Source organism: Talpa occidentalis, unplaced genomic scaffold (genome assembly GCF_014898055.3).
Source record: "Talpa occidentalis isolate TD23 unplaced genomic scaffold, MPIMG_talOcc4v2.1, whole genome shotgun sequence".
Taxonomy (NCBI): domain Eukaryota; kingdom Metazoa; phylum Chordata; class Mammalia; order Eulipotyphla; family Talpidae; genus Talpa; species Talpa occidentalis.
In genome coordinates, this window is record NW_026555331.1 from 49903691 (window position 1) to 49928497 (window position 24807).

The following is a 24807-nucleotide window of genomic DNA, read 5'->3' on the forward strand; positions in this document are numbered from 1 at the left end:
GAAAAAGATGGAACTCGTTCATATATTGATGTTTGACAAATTTGTCTTCAGGATTTATTCGCATCCATACACATTCATGACTTGTTAAAGAGGTGTTGAGTGCCTATTGCCAAGATGAAGCTAGCAAAGGATACAACAGATACTGGATAAAATTGGTAGTCTCCAGTGCTCACTTAGTTAAGAAGAAACACCTAGAAAAAAAAAAAAAATGCTACAGAAGTCCGAAAGATCGCTTGGGTAATTTGGCCTCAAAATTATCTAAAAGGCTTCAATTCAGGTTCAGCAGAGTCTTGAAGGATGAGCATCCAACTAGTAGAGCATTTTGTTTACATTTTCAGAATTGTTTTTAACTTGATATCTATTTGCACAGATGTTTTAAAACCCATCATAGGGGGCCTCCCCGGTGGCACAGCACCGGTTCGATCCCCGGCTGCTCCCCGGCCACCGGAGGAGGGTCCCACATGGCGTGCAGACCTCTCCTGCCGCCCGCTGCTCCCCTCAGCAGTGTACTTTGGTCCTTCTGCCTGTTCTGCTCACCGCTCTGGCTCTGGTGAGTTCTCTCACCCTCCCGCACTTCTGACTGTACCCAGTGCATGTACAGACAAAAAACAAACAAACAAATAAATAAATAAATAAATAAAAACATGCCTCTATTAAAAAAAAACATCATAGGGCCTCCCCGGTGGCTCAGCGGTTGAGCGCTGGGATGCGAAGCTGCCCGCAGTCTCTGCAGCGCTAGTTCAATCCCGGACGACGGGCGATGGTCCCACATGGCGCTAAAGACCTCTCCTGCCGCGCCTGCAGCTCCCCTCAGCAGTGTATTTCGTCAGTTTGCCTGTTCTATTCCCCACTCTGTCTCTGGCGCATCCTCTCACCCTCCCTCGCTTCTGACTGTACCCAGTGCTTGTATAAATAAATAAATAAATCTTAAAACCCAGTCATAATAAATTAGAGAATTGAAATGGTGCGACAGTAAATTAAAGTGAAAGCAACCACTTTTTAGGAGGACACGATAGAAGTCCATGTGAAGCAAGAATAAATAAAAGCTCAGTTGGGTGACACCAAACTCCTAAAATTAACAAGTAACTCAGATAATATATATATCTAATAGGGGAACAGAATTAAACCAGCCTGAGAGGATTTAGACTCCATGTCCATAGCTTCTTCTAGGCCTTCTCCAGATTTTAGCAACTGCCACTGGAGGCTCTGCCAGGAGATGTAGGCATTCCCCTCTTGGAGTTGAAATAGCAAGGAAGACCCCAGACTGCCTGTGGAACTTTTTATGCTGGTGTCTGGGTTTACAACCTCCCTCCCTTTACTACCAATTGAAGTGTATGTTAAATTAGTGTAATTTGGATTCCCCCCCATGAATCATATTGTCATTATACACAATTCATTTGAACAGTAAATGAAACCTCTCCATCCAGATGCAAGTTAGCACATTGAGATACAAACCACATATTTTATGCATGCACTTGCCCAAATCCAAGGTTACTAACTCCCTATATAACCTCAGAAGAATGCCCTCTCAGTTCCACTAGAAAGGAAAAATAACATAATTTCCCATAGGCGAAGTAAAGCATGTTAGATCCTGTAGTTTGCTAACTAACGTGTCCATGAGCACTCTCTCTAGCCTCCCAACCTCATTTAAATGGGATATCTGAGAGGCAAATTAAAATGTTTTAGTTTATTTGAGTAAAAATGGGCAATGTCAAACTAGAAGTGGTTAGTCACTCCACTGACAGACGTTAGAAGCAAGGTTGTTTTTTTAAGATTTATTTATTTTTATACAAGTATTGGGGTACAGGCCAGATACGCAGGAGGGTGAGAGGATTCACCAGACACAGAGTGGGGAACAGAACAGGCGGACGGGGACCGAAGTACACTGTTGAGGGGAGCAGCAGACGAGACAGGAGAGGTCTGCTGCTTGCCATGTGGGATTCTCCGGGGCCCGCCTGGAATTGAACCTGCACTGCAGAGACTGCAGATAGCTTTACAGTGCTGTGCTAAACCCGCTGCACCACCAGGGAGGCCCAAGAAGCAAGGTTTTTATAGAGATGTGGAAGCAAAGCAAGGAAATTATTGGACTGGCTACAGTTTAAGGAGTTGCATCATTTGGGAAAGCCTACTTATCTATTTGTAATTCGTTGTTCCTCTTATACTTGAGGCATTTCAGGAGTTGGTTTTGTTTTGTTTAATTAGGTTACTAAGGCATTAGAGCCAATTACCAAATGACCTCAACAATATCTAAGAGAACCTGAATTTTTAATCTTCTGTTAAGCTTAATTTCTCCTTCAATTGCAATAAGCAAATGACATTGGTAACATTAGTCTATGTCTCAAAGTCTGTAAATAATAAAATGAGAGTATATTATGAAAACTCTGCTATAGTTTACATGGAAATGTTACTTATGGTTAAATAGATTTCTCAATTCTAGTAATTTAGGAAAATTTATTATTTTTAATGATTTTTTAATTATAAATTACATCAATAGGCTTTTAGAATAGTACTAAGGCTGTTAATAAAAATAAGCCTATCACTAGATATATTACTTATATTATCTGAGAAGTTCCATTTAAAGATGGGGCTGCACCTATTCCCCTAAATTCTATACATCACTGTCAACCAATGTTTCTTCAATAAAGAAAAATAATTAAAGATGGGTTGATGGCAAAGTTGAAAATGGACATCTCGGGCCTCCCCGGTGGCGCAGCGGTTGAGCGCTGGGTTGCGAAGCTGCCCGCAGCATCTGCGGCGCCGGTTCGATCCCTGGCTGCTCCCCGGCCACCGGAGGAGGGTCCCGCATGGCGCGCAGACCTCTCCTGCCGCCCGCTGCTCCCCTCAGCAGTGTACTTCGGTCCTTCTGCCTGCTCTGCTCCCCACTCTGGCTCTGGTGAATTCTCTCACCCTCCCGCGCTTCTGACTGTACCCAGTGCATGTATAAACAAACAAACAAACAAACAAATAAATAAATAAATAAACAAACATGCCTCTATTAAAAAAAAAAAGAAAAGAAAATGGACATCTCTTGTAGAAGGGATGATCACCATTATTGTAACTTTTGTTTTACTTTTGGCTGCCTTTCCTTTTCATACACCAGCCCCTTTCCCTCCTTTAAGGTGAACTGAAGGACCACATGGCATGCTGGAAAAATTAAAAGAAAAAGAATGGTAAAGATAGTATATTAGTAAGAACCCTAAATACATACTGGTTTAAAGCATATACTAGAAGAATCTTTCCAGAAAAGAATTTGTCAACAGGCTATTAAGATTTTTTAAAACATTCATATTCTAATAATCAGAAACATGGTCAAAGACTTCTATTGAGACACTGAACACAGCATTAGTTAAAATGATTTTAAAATGGAAATAACGTAAATGTCCAGCATTCAAGGAATGCAAGGGAATCTATGATCCATTTAGAGAATGTAGTTCTTTTTAAAATATTTTTAAAGATTTATTTTATTTATGCATGCATGCAAGAACTGAGGGGGGAGGCGCAGTAAGGGGGTGAAAGGATTCACCAGAGGCTAAGTGGGGAACAGAACAGGCAGATGTACTGAAATACACTGCCGAGGGGAGCAGCGAGAAAACAGGAGAGGTCTGCTGTGCCAAGTGGGTTTGCTCCGTGGCTGGGGATGGAACTAGTGCGGCTGCAGTGGCTGCTGATAGCGCCACAGTGCTGAGAATTACCCCCTTAGGCCACCAGGGAGGCCCTAGAGAATGTGGTTCTACACAGCCATTAAAATGGTTGCTTTCTGAGAACTTAGATACAATGGTTTAGTTATTTAGCTTAGTAAAGTTGGAAAGTAAATAATATACAGAACCATATACACGCCTTTGTATTATATAAATGTAACGAACATATAAAACTTACAAGTAAAACTGAAAATATTAAGGTGCCTGCGAGCACTGTGAGTGAAAGTAGCTGAGGCCACATACTGAGTGTTAAAGACTGATAAAGCAGATGGTGCCTGAGCCTAAACCTGATAAGAAGGTATAAAAGGAGCAGCTACCTGAAGTAGACTCAGAGCTGTCCTAAAAACTGGCTCGGAGCAAAAGGCTTACCGGAGGCTACTCTTGCGGAGTCCAGCTCGCTGCCTCCCTTTGGACTCAGACTCGCTCTCCAGCGGAAACCTCTCCTCGCTCCAGCTCCGCGCTCAACCGACCTGCACTTCCAGGCTCTGCTCCCGGCGACCCGCTCCCTGACAGAGGCACAAGCTGCCTATCAGCTCAACATCCTGAGAGACCATCCGCACTGCGGGCCCTCGAGCCTAGAGACTTCCACGGCCTAAGGACTTCGCGACTACTGTCTTCTGTCAAAGGTACTTTGGGAACTTGGAGTTGGCTTGCCTATATGAACTTAAGTGTGTGTGTGACCAATACAGGAATAAAATTCTCTTTGAGAGCCAACTTCTGACTGAAGCTTATCTATCACGCTCGTGACAGATGTGCAAGGAAAAACAACCTTCAGCTAGCATATTATATATACAACCCGGGTATCCTCACCTGGAAATTCTATCATTTTTCAAAGCAAATAACATAGTGAGCCTTTAGATGGTGATAATGCAGTGAGTTGGGCCTCCCTGGTGGCTCAGCAGTTGAGCGCTGGGTTGCGAAGCTGCCTGCAGCCTCTGTAGCTCCGGTTCGATGCCCGGCTGCTCCCCGGCCACCGGGTGAGGGTCCCAGGAGAGGCAGACCTCTCCTGCCGCCCGCTGCTCCCCTCAGCAGTGTACTTCAGTCCTTCTGCCTGCTCTGCTCCCCGCTCTGGCTCTGGTGAGTTCTCTCACCCTCCCACGCTTCTGACTGTACCCAGTGCTTGTATAAATAAATAAATTATTTTTAAAAAAATTAAAATAAAAAAAAGGTAACAGGGAGAGAAACCACCTCTGGTAAAGAATTAAAAATGTGCCCACACCCTCCTCTTACCCCCATTGCCTCTAGTCCCCACCAAACTATTCTGAGCTACCATTACAACCAGTGATTTTTTGTTTAATAATTTTTAAAAAGGCATTTAAAAGTTAATCTAGTTTTTCATTCTTGCGATTAGTTCTCAAGAAGCAGTACCCTTTGTCAAGAAAACAAAAAACATCTTTCAGGCTAAAGTCATTAACTTGTTAAGCAAATCTTGACAGCCTGTGTTTCCCTTTTGTGTACATTTTACACAATGTCTAGCTGAGCAATCTGCAAAGTTGAATGTCGGTCCTACATTTCCTTTGTACCAAGTTCTGAAAACAGAGGGTGAATTTTATTTAGCTGTTTCATCTTCCAGGAAGGATACTTGGAACTTTATCTTAAAAGCAAGTAGAAAGGATAGGCGGGTCAAGAGAGGAGGAAGTAGGGGTGTAGGGGCAGAGGAGGCACAGTGTAGGGGCAGAGGAGGTCTCAGAACTGAGCACTGGTAGCAGACGCCGGGAATTTCTGTGAATGAACTCAGAACGCAGGGAAGCTGGGCAACGCCAGAGCTGGGAGGACTTGGGAAGGTGGGGGAAGTACTAGAAGAATCTTTCCAGAAAAGAATTTGTCAACAGGCTATTAAGATTTTTTAAAACATTCATATTCTAATAATCAGAAACATGGTCAAAGACTTCTATTGAGATACTGAACACAGGATTAGTTAAAATGATTTTAAAATGGAAATAACGTAAATGTCCAGCATTCAAGAAATGCTCCCAGGGTGGGGGCGTGGTCATCTTTCAGATAACATTGAATGTTATCGGAAGAGAGGAAATGTGACCAGCCAATTGCGCAAGCCATTGGGATGCTTTCAACACGATAGAAACTTTTCACAAAAGACGGACTCTATTTTATAAACAGCACTATCTTGTTAGCATAAAAGCTGCGCTCCCACTTTTCGACCTTTCCTCTGCAGATAATATTCCAACATTCAGGATTACCTCCAAATGACAGGCATGGACAATGCCTAAAATCACCAAAATCTTAACCCCACCCCCACCCCACCACCCCCGCCCCGGGTGAGAAACTACAAGTCCCAAGATGCGGTCCTGTCACCGCCAACACCGACAGTACCAGCAGGAGAAACTACAAATCCCAAGATGCACTGCTGCCTTGGGCCCCGCCCTCTTTCCCCAGCACTTTTTAGAGAATGCTGTCCCAGCGGAAATCGGATTAGGGTTGACATTGCATGCTGGGATCAGAAGACCCAGAATCGGATTGGCTGAAATTGTCAGAGACCCTCCTAGCCAGTCCTGTGGTAGGGTGGAAGCAGGGAGGGGGACGTTACGCACTTCCTCCGGGTCAAATAAAGCGACAACGCGTCCCCGCCTTAGCAAGTACTGATCTCCCGCGCGTCGCAGAAAGCGTCGGTGACCCGGCGGAAGTGATTTTCCAACTGCCCCGGAACTCACCGCGCCAGGCAGCTGGGGGTGGGGGTGCGGCCCTGGAGCAGGGGCTGTGCCGGTGCGCGGGGACCCGGTGCTGCGACTGCGGTGGCTGTGAAGCTGACGAGTGAGTCTCGGGCTGGGATGGGAACGGAGTTCGAGGTCCGCGTAGAGAACGGAGAATCGGACTGGGAGCGCTTGCAATCCGACTCCTCACCCCTTCGCGTTTGGGCGGGGAAGGAACGGAAGCTTTCAAGCTCTTGGGGCCTCCTCTGCTCCTGGTTTGGGGGAGGGGAGCAGAGGGCGTCGGGACCTCTCCCGGCGCTGCTGGGTGGGCTAGGAAAGGGGTGGAAGGAGGAGTGGCGGCTGGCGATCCTGGGCTTTCTCTGAACCGAGTGCGGGGAGAGTAGACTTAGGAGCATGGCAGCTCTGTCGCTTTTCCTTTATTTCCCCGAATGCGCTTAAGAGTCGTTCTTTTCTCGGAGTCTCCCTAGTCATATAAGAGGGTCCTCGCTCACGCTCTTTTCAACTACGGAACCCGGGGAACTTTACCTCCTGGGCAACTTGTTGGGTGATCTCTGCTGAACTTGGTTTGGGGCTTTCATGCATCCACCTGGCAGTCGTCTGAAAGGAGGTGTCTAGTGTCGATTACTGTGGTCACTGAGTTTTCTTATGGAACTAAAATCTGTTTAGGAATATATGGCTACGGAACTCGTGTCTTTAATGTGATCATTTCTGCTCTGCTTGGCCATCAGTGTAGAAAACAAAGTCCTTTAGAGTTTTAAAATCTCATTTTCAAACTGCTAGATTTGCTTTTTGGTCCCCAAATAGTTGTTTCACTTTCTGCTTATGGGCTGAAATGAGGACTCTTTGGTCTCCTAAAATTGTTCATTATGTTGAAACATCACTGTTGGAATCACTCTGGAAATAAAATGGCATGGAAACAACTATGGTTCTACACATCGTGGACATTTATTAAGTGATTATTGTCAGTGATGATTTGGTGTTTTGAAATTGATTTTTAAATGATTAACCTTTTTTTGAAGTATGAGATTTATCTAATACCTATACGGATCAAAAATGTACAATTTGTTGCAAAGAGAAAATGCCTGTTTCATTACCGCATGGTAATTCTGCATTATTAGGCAGTTAAACTATTCAGAAGTTATAATCAACCTTATATACCAAGTAGTATTTGTTTACTTGGTAAATAAAATTTTTGTTTGAGGTTTAGGGGAGGATTTTTCAGTAATCCGAAATCCAGAAAATGTTTTGCATTTACCCTGATATGTGTTGATCCATTTTAGCTGGCCTGTTCTAAATGTTTACTACTCCATTATTATATGAAATCAGAAAAGGCCCATCCATTGACGCCTGAAATGTCAAGCCATGGAGATTAGGAAAACAATAGTATCATACACTCAAATATTTCTTGAACATGTGCTAGAGCACTATACTAAGCCTGCCTCTCATGGAACTTGGGGAAGGAGATAAGACTATATAATAAGTAAACAAATATAGCTTAAGGTAGTGATAAATGTGAGGAAAATATAGCAAGATTAAAGTTACTGAGTTAGAGTGGCTAGAATGGGATCTTGGTTTTGATAGTTTGAAAAGAGCTACCTCCCAAGTTGTTTTTGCTGGATAAGTGAATGATGTGGAAGATCTGAAGCAAGAGCTTCTAACCTGGCAATAGCTACAAATGCAAAGGCCTTAAAGAGGTAATGAACTTGACCTATTATAATACTAGAAGTCTCCTGTATTTGGAGCTTAGTGAAGGAAGAGTGGAGGGAGATGAACCCAAGTGGTTAGCTAGACTAAGATGGAGCTTTATGGACCTTTTCTTTCTATGAGAAGCTGTTAAAGGATTTCGTGCAGAGAAATAACATTTAATTTATCCTTTAGATGACTAGTTGCTGAGTGGTGAATAGACCAAATTGTAGGAAAGTGGGAAACCAGCTTTTAAGAAAGCTCAGTAGCACAGTTGAGATACCTTAGCTTGAGCTAGAGACTCTAGGTTGAATTGTAAGAAAAGTAAAAGTTGGAAGTTTGTGAGCAGTTGTTTGATTTGGAATGTAATTTGAAGGTGGAGCCAAATCATTGTTGCTTTCACCCCTGGGACAAAATTTTTTAAAGAATGAACTGTTTTGTGTATCTGGGTGAACAAGCGTGCAGTTTCCTCATTGAGAGATGAAGAAACAAGTCTGACCACTTAATCTGTCTGGGCCTCAAGATAGAAATTCAAAAAGAAATTCAGATGTGACCTTCCAGTAACTGCACTGAATTTACTAAGTGTGCATCCTTCTGACTTGGCTCATACTATTTACTTGCCTGATTCACCCTCTCTTCCAGTTTGGCTTGTAAAAACACCTCCATTTATTGACACTCAGATCAAAAGCCTCTTTTATGGCTGTTCACTTAACAGATTTATAGTCTCAGATTTACTTTTCTTTGGGATTGCTAAATTCCTCCCCTTTCCCCACACCAAACATGTCCAAGATTTTGTTTAATTTAAAAAAAATGATTAGCAGAAAATGATTCTAGATTATATCTTTAGAGGAAAGATGGCTAAATTTCAGAAAAACCATCAACAAGTGTTTTAAAAGTCTTACATAAGTTATGTACCTTTAAATGCTCAGTGTATCATTTAGTTTTCACAAGGGGTTATCAAGACTCGGTCCTTTTTTTTTTTTTTAAGATTTGTTTTTTTATGCATACAAGAGCTGGGGTGCACAGGAGTGAGAGGATTCAGCAGAGACAGAATGGGGAAGAGAACAGGCAGACTGACTGAAATACAGTACTGAGCGGAGCAGTGAATGAGACAGGAGAGTTCTGCTGCACCATGTGGGCTGCTCCCTGGCAGGCCAGGAATCCAACTGGTGCAGCAGAGGCTGCAGATTGCTTCACAGTGCTGTGCTTAACCCCTTGTGCCAAGACCCAGTCTTTTCATCACTTTAGAAAGTTGCCTCAATACTCCTTACTAAATTATTCCTCCAGTAGCAACCACTAATCGATCACCATAGGTTCCTTTTGCCTGTTCTAGATTTTATATAGTGTACTTTTTGTTTGACTTTTTTCACTCAATATATTATTTATGATATTCATCCACCAATTTTATATCAGTAGATTATCCCTTTTTGCTAGTACTTCTCTGTATAAATAGGTCATAGCTTGTGTGTTCATTCTGTTGCCATGGACATCTGGGTAAATTCCCCTTTATATGTAAACTGCTGTGATAGTGTGTGTGTGTGTGTGTGTGTGTGCGCGCGCGCGTGCAAATTATTTCTTGGATAAATACTTAGAAATAGAATTGCTGGATCATAAATTAGAAGTATGCTTTAAGAAACTGCCAAACAATTTTCAAAAAAAATTATGACATTTTATATTTCCATCAGCAATATGTGAGAGTTGTTTGCTCCATATTTTCTCCAACAGTTGTTAAGGCCTTTTAATTTTAGCACTTTGAACCTTGCCCAATTATTCACTGATTTTTTTTTTATTATTGATTTCCATTAATTGACTCTGAATACAGATCCTTTGTCATATATAGTGAATATTTTCTCAAAGTTTGTGGCTTGTCTTCAGTTTCTTCGTGGTGTTTTTTGACAAACTTTTTTTTTTTAAATAATAAATTTTATTTTTATATTCCCCCATACAATTGCAAACGCCCCATTCTGACCCCAATCCCTCCCCCCCGCCCCCCAAAAAGTGTCTCTGGTTCATAGTTTTTTGTTGATTTTGATTTTCACTTTCTTATATTCATTTTCCTGGTCCCTTATTTAAGTTTTCTAGATTCCTGCTATGAGTGAGACCATCCGGTATTTTTCTTTTTCTTTTTGGCTTATTTCGCTGAGCATGATCCCTTCCAACGCCATCCATGTTGCTGCAAATTGCATGTGTTTATCTTTTTTGAATGCTGAGTAATATTCCATGGTGTATATGTACCACATCTTCTTGATCCAGTCATCTATTTTTGGGCATTTGGGCTGTTTCCAAAGCTTAGCTATTGTAAACAGTGCTGCTATAAACATAGGGGTGCAGGTGTTCTTTGGAATTGATGTTTCTGTGTCCTTTGGGTAAATACCTAGGAGTGGAATTGCTGGATCATATGGAAGCTCTATGTTTAGTAAGCCCAGAAATCTTCACACAGCTCTCCATAGTGGTTGGACCAGTTTGCACTCCCACCAACAGTGCAGAAGAGTTCCTTTTTCTCCACACCCTCACCAACATTTGTTGTTGCTAGTTTTTTTAATATGTGCCATTCTCACTGGTGTGAGATGGTATCTCATGGTAGTTTTGATTTGCATTTCCCTGATTACAAGTGATGTTGAACATTTTTTCATATGTCTGTTGGCCATTTGCATTTCCTCTTCAGAGAAGTTTCTTTTTAGCTCTTCTGCCCATTTTTTGACTGGATTATTTTCTTTGTTGTTGCTGAGTCTCATCAGCTCTTTGCAGATTTTTGTGATCAGTCCTTTATCATTAGTGTTGGGTGTAAAAATGTTCTCCCAGTTGGTGGGGTTTCTCTTTGTTTTTGTTATTGTCTCTTTTGCTGTGCAGAAGCTCTTTAATTTGATGTAGTCCCAGCTGTTTATCTTTGCCTTCACTATCACTGCTTTGGGTGATGTGTCTGTAAAGATGTCTTTGATGTGCAAATCCCGTAGTGTTTCTCCTATATTTCCTTCTATGTATTTTATGGTTTCAGGTCTTATGTCTAGTTCTTTAATCCATTTTGAGTTGATTTTTGTGTATGGTGTGAGGTAGTGGTCAAGCTTCATTCTTTTGCATGTAGCGACCCAGTTTTCCCAGCACCATTTATTGAACAAACTTTCTTTGCTCCAATGCATAGTCTTCGCTCCTTTGTCAAAGATTAGTTGACCATAAATCTGTGGGTTTATTTCTGGATTTTCTATTCGATTCCATTGGTCTGTATGTCTGTTCTTGTTCCAATACCATGCAGTTTTGATGATTATGGCTTTGTAATATAGTTTGAAGTCTGGGAGTGTGATGCCTCCATTTCCTTCTTTTTTTTTCAGTAGAGTTTTGGCTATTCGGGGTTTTTGGTGATTCTATATGAATTTCATCAATAATTGTTCTATTTCTTTGAAGAATGACATTGAAATTTTGATTGGAATAGCATTGAATCTGTAGATTGCTTTTGGTAGGATGGCCATTTTAATAATGTTTATTCTTCCAATCCATGAGCAGGGGATGTCTTTCCATTTCTTTGTGTCTTCTTCTATTTCTTTTAACAGTGTTTTATAGTTTTCTTTGTATAGGTCCTTTACCTCTTTTGTTAGATTTATTCCCAAATATTTGATTTTTTTGTTTTGATAATAAAAGGGATGGTTTTTTTTATTTCTTCTTCAGATTTATTGTTTGTGTATAGGAAGGCTACTGACTTTTGCGTGTTGATTTTGTATCCTGCCACTTTACTGAATTGATTGATGAGTTGAATTAGTTTTTCTGTGGAAATTTTGGGGTTCTCTATGTATGTTATCATATCATCTGCAAATAATGATAGTTTGACTTCTTTTCCTATTTGGATTCCTTGTATGTCTTTCTCTTATTGCTCTGGCTAGGACTTCCAGTATTATATTGAAAAGCAGTGGTGAGAGTGGACATCCTTGTCTTGTTCCAGATCTTAATGGAATTGTTTTCAGCTTTTCACCATTGAGAATGATACTGGCTGTTGGCTTGTCATAGATGGCCTTTATGATGTTGAGGTATGTTCCTTGTATCCCAAGAATTTCAAGGGCTTTTATCATGAATGGGTGTTGCACTTTGACAAACTTTTTAATGCCCTCCCTCTTTTCCTGTGGAATCCAAGCAAACCTATTCAAGTTTTGATTCCCTAATTTAGAGCTGGTATCCAGATCACTATAGCGACTAGACAGAAGTAGATGGCAGCCATTAAGAGTTTTTTAATTTGGTGGACCAGAAGTCTTGAAATTTCAGTCCAGTGTTACAGTACCATTTCCAAAAGTCCATCGGGTTCTAATCAAAGTCCTTGCATGTGGTATAAGCCAGGTGGACATATCTGTAGTAGAGATTATAGTAGAAAACCAATCTTAACTTGTTATAGTTCTGGTGCAGATGTAACTAGGGTAATAGAAGCTGTCAAGAAAGGTGGCAATTTTCACTAGCAGCACACTCATTGGTGAACTGTGCAGAATATGCTCTTGCAGCAAACTACACTGTTTACACACTGCCAGAAAAGCTGAACTTTAAACAAGAATCCACCATTAGAATCCCATGTTTTACTGCTTATCAAGTGGTTTCACAGTGCTTGTGTGAGAGCTGGAGAAAGTGTTCTGGTTTGTGGGGCTAGTGGAGGAGTTAGACTAGCAGCATGCCAAATCACTGGCGTTATGGCTGAAAGGTTTTAGGCACAGCTAGAACTAAGAAAAGAGAAAACATCTTTTTGCAAAACTTGTAGCCCATGAAGGATTTAATCCTGGAGAAGTAAATTATATTAATAAAATTAAGAAATCTGTTGGTGAATATGGAATCAAGGTGGTAATTGAAATGTTAGCTATTGTAAATCTCAGTAAAAGATTTGAATCTTCTGTCATATGGAGGCCAGTAATAGTTGTTGGCAGCTGAGGTCTTATTGAAATAAAACCATGGGCCATCATGGTAAAGAAATCTAGCATATTGGGGTTTCTCTCTATTTGTTAGCCAAGCAGAAATTTCAGTAATTTGCAGTAACTCTTTATACTGGAATGGAAATTGGTTGGTTGAGACCTGTAATAGGTTCTCAGTATCCAGTGGAGAAGGTGGTCCAAGCTCATGAAAATAGGATTCATGGCAGTGGGGCTACTGAAAAAGTGATTCTTCTTTTACAGTGATTAATTCTTTCATATTCTTCCTATGTAATTAGAAGTTTCTTACCCTAGTTTTACTTGTTATTTTTGCTTTAATTAGATTCATTTGCTTCAGTGATTTTCTTATATTAAAAAGATTTATTTTTAGAGCTCATATCATGGAAGTACAATTTACTTTGTAGCTGGCTATGTTTGTATACTTTCTACACTGAATTGAGTCATACTAGAAAATAGAATGTTTATGGTTATTTGACATTGGGGTGCATTAAATAAATTCCTAACTGATTTTTGGTCATTAATTCCATACCTTTGACTAAAACATGTTAATTAGGAATAAGATTACTTGATTTCCAAGCCCACTTCTCCCTGTAAAGGGTTTTTTTTTTTGTTTTGTTTTGTTTTTAATTTTTTTTATCTTTTAGGGGGGTAGAAGAACTGGCCAGAGGTGCAGGTGGGGGGGGCGAAAGGATTCACCTGATACAGAGTGGGGAGAACAGGCCGATCTACTGAAATACACTGCTAAATACACTTGCAACGGACAATACAGGAGAGGTCTGCTGTGCCATATGTGGGGTTTAGCTCCCTGGCCGTGATCGAACTGAGGCCTTATAGGTGATGGTGCTGAGACTTAACCCCTAGGCCATCAGGGAGGCCCTAAAGGTTTTTTTAAGTGTCTGATTAGCCTTGCTTTATACTCTAAAGGTTTTCTGGACTAAAAAGAACTCCTTTTCCAAACTAATCTGTCTGGATCTGGAAGTCTCTTGGGAAAGTAGGAATAAAAAACTTTCAGAGAAATTAGTTTTTATTTCCCAACATATTAGAAGATTTGCTATGTTAATGGTTGATTACCAATGACTCATAAATGCTGTAAAGATAGCAGCCTTGTCTTTGGGTATAATAGAATACTAAGCACTAGGTCTTTAAATAGATAACTTGCTGATTGATTAGATTTTCAAACTAGACTTAAGAGTTACCTGTTTGGGCCTCCCCGGTGGCGGCGCAGTGGTTGAGCGCCGGGTTGCAAAGCTGCCCGCAGCCTCTGCAGCGCGGGTTCAATCCCCGGCTGCTCCCCGGCCACCGGAGGAGGGTCCCACATGGCGCGCAGACCTTTCCTGCCGCCCGCTGTTCCCCTCAGCATTGTACCTTGGTCCTTCTGCCTGCTCTGCTCCCCGCTCTGGCTCTGGTGAATTCTCTCACCCTCCTGCTTCTGACTGCACCCAGTGCATGTATAAACAAAAACAAACAAACAAACAAACAAATAAATAAATAAAACATGCCTCTATAAAAAAAAAAGAGTTATCTGTTTATGTGATGGGGGGTCATATGTTTTTATTTAAATTAGTGAACAACTGAATTTTATACACAGGTATGATCAGCTTTTTGCTTAATGATATGGTAACCTGCATTTCTAGAAGAAATTAAAGCCTTTGTTTACCTGGAAGGGGAAAAAATGTTTTATTTTGGTAAAATCCACTTTATCAGTTTCTTTTGTGGCTTGTTTTAATATCTTCTCTGAGAAATCTTTACCTATATTGCTCTCATGAACATAATTCCATTTTCTTGTAGTAACTTTATTGTTTTACCTTTTAAATTTAACAGAACCATCTCAAGCTGATTTTTTGTGTATGGTCTGAGATAGTAGTAAAGCTATTTTCCATATAATTTTCCAGTTCATCCAGCTTTTTGTTGAAGAGATTTTTTTTTTCCTAGTCATGCCTTAATTCACTTAGTTTTATTTTCCAGTGTGAAGTTCTAAAACTTCTTTTAGAAGTGATTGTTGTCTGTGGTCCACACCACCCCCCTGTACTGGTAGTAGATGGTATTTATTATATGACGTTTCATTTTAACATTATCACATAACCACAGTTACACTGGATATCACCTGACCTGTGGAAACTTAACAGCTAGAAGGGAGATAAAAAAAAAAAACATCACAAAAGACATCTCAAAAGACACTTAGAAGGCAGCTATGAAGCTTTTGTATCTAATAGTAAAGAAAGCTAAAAATTCCACAATGAAGGAAAAAGATGGCGAGTGGGGACTAGTCACTAAAAGTATTAAGGTGATTCCCTATGCAATTGTTAAGTATAAATGGAATAGGCCAGAGTGAGATTTAACTCTCGAGCAATATGATTCAGTGATACTGCATATTCTCGACAGGATATTTTGATGTCTTTTTACAAAATGGAATTGCATCCTAACTTCTGCAATTTGTATTTCATGGCCAAAGCCATGAGATAAATTTTGGTCAGTGGTTTCTTTGTTTTCCAAATTGAGCATACTTAGACTAATGATAGTTCCCTTTATGAGATTCTTGGTTGTGCACATTTTTTTAAATGAGTTTTAAATAATAGTCATCAATGTTTTCATTCATACTGTTGCAGTTATCTAGTGGGCAGTGCATCAGCCTCATAATCTATAGTTATTTTTCTAGTTATTTATACTTTTGAACATGTCATTTTTATGCATTTTATTTATCTCCAGAAAATATAAGGTTAATAATTAAGAAGCCATAACTAAGCATTCTAATCTACTTTTTTAAAAATTCCATTTTTCTTGATATTTCCATGTTGTTAGAAATTTAACTTATTCCTTTTTGATGCCCCATAATTTTAGTAACTCTACATAGCCTGTTTTTTTTTTTTTAAAGATTTATTTATGCATACAAGAACCGGGGTACAGGTCAGAGGTGTGGGGGTGAGAGGATTCACCAGAGACAGAATGGGGAACAGAACAGGTGGATTGACTAAAATACACTGCTAAGGGGAGCAGCAGGCGAGTCAGGAGACATCTGCTGCACCATGTGTGTCAGTTCCCTGGCCGGGGATAGAACACGTGCTGCAGTGGCTGCGGATAGCTTCATGGTGCTGCACCTTACCTTGTGCCACCAGGGAGGCCCTAGCCTTTTTTTTTTTTTTTTTTTTATTTTAGATTTATTTATTTATTTATTTATTTATACAAGTACTGGGTACAGTCAGAAGCACGGAAGGATGAGAGAATTCACCAGAGCCAGAGCGGGGAGCAGAGCAGGCACAAGGACCGAAGTACACTGCTGAGGGGAGCAGCGGGTGGCAGGAAAGGTCTGCGCACCATGTGGGACCCTCCGCCGGTGGCCGGGGAGCAGCCGGGGATAGAACTGGCCCTGCAGAGGCTGCGGGCAGCTTCGCAACCCAGCGCTCAACCTCTGCGCCACTGGGGAGGCCCCCTAGCCTATTTTTTAAAAAGATTTATTTATGCATGCATTCATTCAAGAGCTGGGGTACAGGCCAGAGGTGTGGCGGGGTGAGAGGATTCACGAGAGACAGAGTGGGGAACAGAACAGGCAGATTGACCGAAGTACACTGCTGAAGGGAGCAGCAGGCAAGTCAGGAGAGGTCTGCTGGGCCAGGTAGGTTGCTTCCTGGCTGGCCAGGGGATCGAACTCGTGCTGAAGAGGCTGCGGACAGCTTCATAAGTTGCAACTTCAGCCCTTGCGCCACCAGGGAGGCCCTCAACTTTTTTTATATAGCCTGTGAGCTATTAAAAAAAAAATTCTTTCATCTGTTTTTCCAGTTTACTGTTTTTCTTTCATTTGGTTCTTTAATCAGCATTTTTATGAATGCTATCAGTTAGACATCTGACCCTTTTTCCCTCCAAATAAGTAATGTAAAAAGACAAAAATACAAAGAACAGATTTGTAGCTGTTGCTCTGTGTTCTATTCAAGTAATCCAAACATCTCATTTTTAAAAAATTAGTTCTGTTAAGATGATGGAATACAAGGTCAGCTTACTGAATTTAAAAGTTTTTCTCCAGAACAACAATAATAACCTTTCAAAAAGTATAATAGGAAACCAGATCCCATTCATAATGGAAACTATGAAGTACCTACCTAAAGTTGACCTGAGAGTAAGAACAAAATGGTTTTGCGCAACCATTTAGCAAAACAAGTTTTTCACACTATTGTAATTAAACCAGTGGGGATATTGACTGGTATAAACAGATTGATGGAACATAATATAGTCCAAAAATCTCTGTAGTAGTATAGTATGTGATAAAAGTAACATTTCAAATCAGAAAAGGAATGGCGCTGTTCTTGTGAGTTGCTGGTAAAATAAAAAAATTTTTTTCAATGTTTAATGATGCTAGATTTAACTAAATTCAATTTAAGCCCTAGGCTCTGCTAGCATTTCTGTTTATTACCAAAAAATAGAAAAACACTATAAAAGTATTGTTTATATATATATCACTATACAGCACAGTAACATCTCAAGTCTTGCTTAGTTAATGCTCTGACTTCTGCCTAGACCTTTTCTTAACCCATATGTCACCCACTTGCTTTTACCTATCTAATTCATATTTCTAGAACTCGATTTAGTTACAGAATAAAAGTTCAAATATTTAAACAGATTTTTGTAACCCCAAACTTAGATTTCTGTGGGCAATTTGTGGGTTACATCTAAATTTAATCATTTAAAGTGTTTGTAACTTCTCTATTGGTGAATTAGATTTACTCTTTAAATGTCAGCTTACTCTCTTTGTTAGTGATGGAGTGGCTCACCCCTACCCCTTTACCCTTATTGTATAAAATGTGGAATTGACTTACTATATTAAGAAATGTGTTGCTACCCAAAGGGCTTCTAAGATGTAACTTTTGCATAGTTGCTTAGCTCCCACTAATTAAGTAAACATCCTAGATGTTTTGCCCTGGAGATTTTCAGATAGAAAATCTTATTCTAACTTTTCCAGTAGATTTTTTTTCCAGTATATTTTGTTGTTGTTTTTATTTTGTTTTTAAAGGAATGCTTTCAAAACAAGAAAATAATGACTGGTGAATTTTTTAATTGCCTATAATCATAAAAGGACAGTACATCTTTATAATTTCAGACAACTGTCTAAGAATGTATATCAGCAGCTCTCCACAGTAGTAGAAAAGATGTTTTAACTCAAAAAGATTTTTTAACTCAAAATTTTTTGCCATGGTAGCATAGAATAATGGAAGCGAGTGTGGCCTCTAAAGTAAACCTTCGTAGGTTTAAATCATACTGCCACTTAAGCTGTAGAAGCTGAGCAAGTAGCAATCTCTTACTATTTCCTCCTCTCTAAAATGGGAATATTAACTCCCCTGTGGAAGTGTTTTAAAGTAAGATAATGTATGCGAGGCATTCAGTGCAATCTTTACCACCACATATTGGGCTATCAGTAGGCTATAAATTTATGGCACATAAGAAATGATACTTTAGATAACTCCCTCCATGCTTGGCAAGTGTTCTAGACTAACAGATTTGATTTCTACTTCCGCTGTCATCGCCTAAAACAAATCATTCCACCTCTTTGTATGTTGATCATGTTGAGTTGAGGAATTACATGGGTTACCTCCAAGTACCTTTCTTGTTCTAAATATGTTTAGGTTCATTTCCTTAAAGTAGAATTAAAATATTGGTCAGGAAATTCTTTTTTTTTAAATACATTTTTTATTTATACAATAGCTGGGGTACAGGCCAGAGGCACAGGAGGGTGAGAAGATTCACCATAGACAGAGTCGGGAATAGAAGGAAATTCTTAATAGTTTCATTAGGATATGCTGTTTTTGGGATGATGACTTACAAAAGTGTTATAAATAAAATCCTCCTTTGAAAAAATACTGTTAAAACATAAGTTATTGAAAATGTGCGCCCTGTTTTTAACTACTTCATTGTTAAATGTCAGAACCTTAATCGCCTAAATGCAGAAGCAATGGATAATAAAATGTATTACAGATGTGCACACTTACGACAAACCTTGCCTTTTTCATTCTCCTGAAAGATACTTCATACCCTTGGATTTATCATACTACCCTTCATTCAGCAAATACTTGCTTCAGAGTCTACCAATATCTAGTAGATGCAGCATGCAAAGATAATAAAAGCCAAGAATCTCCTTAAAGTTCCGTCCTAAGGAACAATATCTGTATTCTTAACTGCTGTTAGAATAATTACCTTAAAAGAAAAAAATAAGAACAAATAAGTATTTAGGCTTTACTGTTCTGGGGGGGTCATCATCATTCTTTCTCAGATGTTCAGAAGCTTGATGTTCCACATTGTGGTGACAGAGAAACTCTTGCATTGCACAGGGAAAAGTCTTAAATCTGTAACACCAAGGACATATTAAATAATATAGCATTGTTATATTTTCAGGATACTACCAAAGTTCCTCTGGAAGTGAAGTGGAATTTCATAAGAACACAATGGGTAAGTTATATGAAAATAACTTTGTGTTTCGAGTAGAGGCTCAGTTTCCTTCTCAACAATAGATCTTCAGAAATCAGTGAATGTAAGTAAGAAAAAGTGTAGATAGAAATTAGTTGTTTAAATCAGCAGTTTATTTCTGAAAGACAGATCTGTAACATTGTGCCAAATATAACTTGTGATTCTTAGGGATTGTCTGGAAGTAATTGTTAAGAAACTGGAAACTTTCCCAACAGACATACTAAATAATGGATTAGCTTGCAAAAAATACTGAAAGTATAAATTTTTGCTCTCCAGGGTTGGCAAAAACTGCTAAAAATCTGCATACTATAAGTGTCAGTAATTTAGACTTTTTTTTTTAAGATTCATTTATTTATTTATACAAGAACCCGGGTACAGGCCAGATGCGCGGGAGGGGGAGAGGATTTACCAGAGACAGAGCCAGTAACAGAACAGGCAGACTGACAAAATACACTGCTGAGAGGAGCAGCGGGCGTGACAGGAGAGGTCTGCCGCGCCATGTGGGACCCTTGCCGGCCAGCCGGGATCAAACCGGGGCTGCAGAGGCTGTGGACAGGTTCACAGCGCTGCGCTCAACCGCCTGCGCCACCAGGGGAGGCCCAGTAATTTAGACTTTACTTGACTTGACCCAGCGTTTTATTATGGAAAATTACAAAAAATAATAAATTGCATAGCCTTTTCTAATTGTTAATGTTTTACCACTTTTGTTTTCCCCGTGTATCTTTGTGTTTAAAAATAGTTCCCTATTTTGGGTGGTTGAGGAAGTGATATCTTTTGTGACTATTTTAATTTAGATTTATCTTGAGTGTTTCCTTCTGATTAGATTCAGATTAAACATTTTTTTAAGATTTTTATTTATTTATGCAGACGGACTGGGGTATAGGCCAAAGGTGGGGGCGGGGGAGGTGAGAGGATTCACCAGAGACAGAGTGGGGAGCAAAACAGGTGGATCTACGGAGATACACTGCTGAGGGGAACAGCAGGCAAGACAGGAGAGGTCTGCTGTGCCATATGTGGGTTAACTCCCTGTGTGGGGACTGAACTCAGGCCACAGTGGCTGGTGATAGTTTGATAGCTCTGAGACTATAACCCCTGAGCCACCAAGGAGGCCCGCAGATTAAACATTTTTTGATAACAGTAGTATATAAGTGATTTTGATATTTATTAATCTAATTTTAGAGATTTCTAAATTGACTATTAAATAAATGAGTAAATGGAGGTTTTATCTGAATAGTATTTCAGCTTCTGTACTTCCCTTTTCCAGGATTTCCTGAATTTTTAGAATAAGCCTTAAAATACTTTCAGATATTGGTAGCCATAAATATTAAAATTCTTTTATCATAAGTTGCAAAAATTGTGTTAATGTATGCGAGGAAAGATCTTAAAGGGATATGCAGACATACATACCCCCCAAAAAATGTTCTGTTGAGTTAACTACTGTGGTGATGGTGAGGGGAGGGAAAGGTTGTGGCTGTTAACATTAGAGTAACATCTACACACTCTTATCTTCTCACCTCAAAAGGAAGCCCTAACAATATGGGCTTGTCAAAGTTGAGCTTATATGACATACGTAAGTTTTCCTATCTGAGTATTTTGTCTTAGTTCTGAGTATTTTGTCTTAGTCTTCAAATTTGTGTGTCACAAAAAGAAAATGATAATACTTAAAGTACTGGTACGTAGAGTTTATTCTGACATTGAAAAATGTTTAGAGAATAAATAAGGAATTAAAAACTTTAAACTCTTGGGTTGCTTTTTCCTTCCAGAAATGTTTCTAGTCTGAGTTCCTCAATTGTTGGCTTTGGCAGACCTATATTAATAAATTTTATGATCTGAAAGTAATTTTAATACTTTACTTTAGATGGAGAAGAAAAAACCTATGGTGGCTGTGAAGGCCCTGATGCCATGTATGTCAAACTAATATCTTCAGATGGCCATGAATTTATTGTAAAAAGAGAACATGCCCTTACCTCAGGAACTATAAAAGCCATGTTAAGTGGCCCCGGTAGGTACATTATATCTTTTTTTTTTTAAAGATTTATTTATGCATTATAAGAACTGGCACAGGTCAGAGGTGCAGGGGGCCCGGGGGTGGGGGGGGCCTCACCAGAGATAGAGTAGGGGACAGAATGGGCAAATTGGCTGAAACACTGCTGAGGAGAGCAGCAGGTGAGACAAAGAGAGGTCTGCTGCGTCATATGGGTTTGCTCCCTGGCCAGGGATCAAACTTGTGCTGCAGAGACTACAGATAGCTTCACAGTGCTGTGCTTAACCCCTTGCGCCACCAGGGAGGCCCGGTACATTATGTCTTAATATATCTTTGCTTTTAATGTTTACAAGTTGAATAACATTCAAAGAGAAACAATAATATATTATTGTATTGTGTTGTGGGGAAAAATTGGATTTTGCCATTTCCTGTTTTCAGTTATCTACTCTAGTTTCAGTAAGACTGAATTGATAAAGGATCATTTTCCTCCATTAGTTTCCATGATCAACTTCTTAACCATAAAAGGTCTGGTGTCTGTGCTCCTAGTTATATACAGAGTTTGTTGATGGAAGCCAAACAAACTCCTGATACTTCTTTTTATTTGTAAAATCTGTAATCTCTTTGCACCATCCCTTACTTTTCAGATCTTCAATTTTACAGAGAAAAGCAGGTTTTTATAGTGTCTACCTTCAAATATGGTTTAATCTTTTATCTTACAAATTTTTAATTAGAACTCTAGCAGCTTGAATCTGATTCATGTTTTTAGGCTAGAATACCTTATAGTTGGTATTATTGTATTCTTGTTATATGACATCTTTTAGCAGTGTTAGGATTGATTAGCAGAGGCCGGGGCTGTCAAACTGATAGCATCTATGAACAATTGCTCAGACTTCATATAATGGTTTTAGCATTTATTGTAATTATTGCTGAGATGTACTTTATTTGGAATTACAAAACAATGGTTTCCTAATTCTATCATTTATTAGCTAGATTTCTCCTGTAAAGAACTATTTGGCTGCCCTGACATAGTGTATACCAGAAAGAAAAGATAAATGCTTGTTTTTCCCCTTTATATATTTTTCAGACTAATGAGGTAGTTCTCTAGTATCTTCCTATAGTAAGAAGTGTTTTGTCTGTCATGTATATCATTAGCAGCTTTTTATATTTGATGTTTTTCAATCTGGTGCAGTCATTCTTACGCTCATGTTGCTCCATTTTTATGCCAAAAGGAACCATATCATATTGACTCTTGAGTCCTTTTGACATGTATCCCTTAATCTTGAATAGTTATACTACTTTCTATAATATAGTAACAAGCTTTCTTGGACTCATTTTGAACATTACTCCCCAATCCTGAGAACAACTGTTTTCTTTTAATGCAAAATAGTACTTAGGGCCCTAATCTAGGTCCTAGCAGTTTCTCATTGTTTGAAAATACAAACTTTTCTACTGGGCAAAGCTAGGATATACTGTAGGTGAAAAAGCCATGGATGCCAACATTTTAATTAAAAAATTGTTTCTTTGTGTAATTTTGAAGAGTTTTATCTTAGAAGCATAAGATATTCACCCAAAACTAGTATTTACATTAAAAGGAATGAGTTACTAACATGGCGCAGTGTGGATGCACCTCCAAAACATTGTGCTAAGTGAAAGAAGCCAGACACAAAAGTTTGTAAGTTGTATAATTTAATTTTAATGAACTATCCAAAATAGACATTCCATAGAGCCAAAGTGGCTTGGTATTTGCCAGAGGCTGGGGATTTGGAAATGGGGAATAATTGCTTAGAGGTTTTATTTTTGGATGATGAAAGTGTGGAACCAGATAGAGTGGGTGGTTGCACATACATTGAATTGTATACTTTAAATGGTTAGTTTTTTACATGAATTTTACCTCAAAAAAAAAAAAAAGAACTTTAACCTAGCCTGTTAAAGTCTAAATTAGTACCTTCACTAATCAGAACAAGATTCTGAGGTGGTAAGCTACTTAGAGTATCTAAACTTCTGGGAGAGAATTAGAATTTTAAATTCAATCTTGATAAATCTCAATTGCTATCTTAAAAAAAATTTTTTTAATGTTGATACTCAGAAATCAGAGTTACATATTTTGTTTAATGCTAGTTGGGGTTATTCTTTTCATATTGTATCACTGTGTTAGGGCTGCCATAATAAGGTACTATGAACAAGGTGATTGCAACAGCACAAACTTATTTTCTCATAGTCTAGAAGCTAGATGTTAGATGCCATGGTATGGTGGGGTTGTTTTTTTGACTCTCTGGCCCTGCCTCATAGAAGGCTTTCTTTCTCCTTGTGTCTTACATTGTTTTCCCTGTGTCTGTAACCTAACTTATTTTTATAAGGTTACCAGTCATATTGGATTAGGGCCTGCCTTTTAATAGCCCCATTTTATCTTACCTCTTCAAAGACCCTATTTCTGTGTATCTTCTAAGATTAGAATGATACCAAGATTAACATCTGCAAAGGATGGCAAGCATTCATGAAGTGTCCCATATTTTTTAAAATACTTATCAACAGGGGGCAGGGGGAGGGGGAATGATGCTATCTCCAAATATAGTTATATTCTGAAGTACTAGATACTAGAAATTCAGTGTATGAAGTTTGGAGGAACACAGTTCAGCCCATAACATTTTCCTTTTCTTTCACAGGTCAGTTTGCTGAAAATGAAACCAATGAAGTCAATTTTAGAGAGATCCCTTCACATGTGCTATCAAAAGTATGCATGTATTTTACCTACAAGGTTCGCTACACCAACAGCTCCACCGAGATTCCTGAATTCCCAATTGCACCTGAAATTGCACTGGAACTGCTGATGGCTGCGAACTTCCTAGATTGTTAAATAAAATAAATTATAATAAACTGTTAACTTTTTTTCAGTATTTAATACCTGTAGTTCAGTTAGTAATTTTTTCATATATAGCATGTTGCCTATGTGCAGTCGAACTTTAAAGTTCATTACAAAGCAGATTATCTTCTGTTCTTTTGCATAGCAATCAAAGTTGAAATTTGTTTGCTACATCAACAAATTCAGGACATTTTCACAAACTGAGATATAAACAATGCCAGTTCATAGGGGGTTTTGCCTTATCCTTTGGGTATGGTTTTTAAAATTAGAGCAGTGGTGATACAGTAAATGCCGAAAATTAGGCACCAATGAACATGTTCTACAGGTAAATAATGGGGCAATGTATTTTTATGTTTTTAGTGTTTTTTTAAAAACTTGATCTTATAGCTGTCAGCATCACTAGTTATGCAAATAATTGCATTATAAACATGTTTATAACTTAGCCAAAACAATTGATTTTTATAACTGTCAAGGACATAGAGTTGGTGTTTCTTATGTGTCTTTTGATAAACTGCAGTATTGTTTAAATGTATCTTATCTTTTTGTTTAATGCTACAACTTAAGAATTTTA

The 24807-nt window shown here is 39.0% G+C and overlaps 1 protein-coding gene and 1 pseudogene across 1 annotated transcript; both read left to right on the forward strand.

Annotated features, from left to right (window-relative positions):
- The first annotated feature begins 6294 nt into the window (after positions 1–6294).
- On the forward strand, positions 6295–24764 carry ELOC (elongin C). The gene is made up of 4 exons (XM_037505260.1): positions 6295–6467; positions 19321–19374; positions 21251–21394; positions 24040–24764. The coding sequence occupies exons 2-4, from the start codon at positions 19371–19373 to the stop codon at positions 24228–24230; spliced, it is 339 nt and encodes a 112-aa protein (XP_037361157.1). The 5' UTR covers positions 6295–6467; positions 19321–19370; the 3' UTR covers positions 24231–24764.
- On the forward strand, positions 9533–13233 carry LOC119249637 (quinone oxidoreductase-like; annotated as a pseudogene).
- Positions 24765–24807: the final 43 nt, after the last annotated feature.

Bases quoted from the DNA above. Each gene is read 5' to 3' on its own strand.
- ELOC (XM_037505260.1), top strand. The intron at 21,395-24,039 runs GTAGGTACATTA...TTTCTTTCACAG, and splicing joins AGCCATGTTAAGTGGCCCCG to GTCAGTTTGCTGAAAATGAA.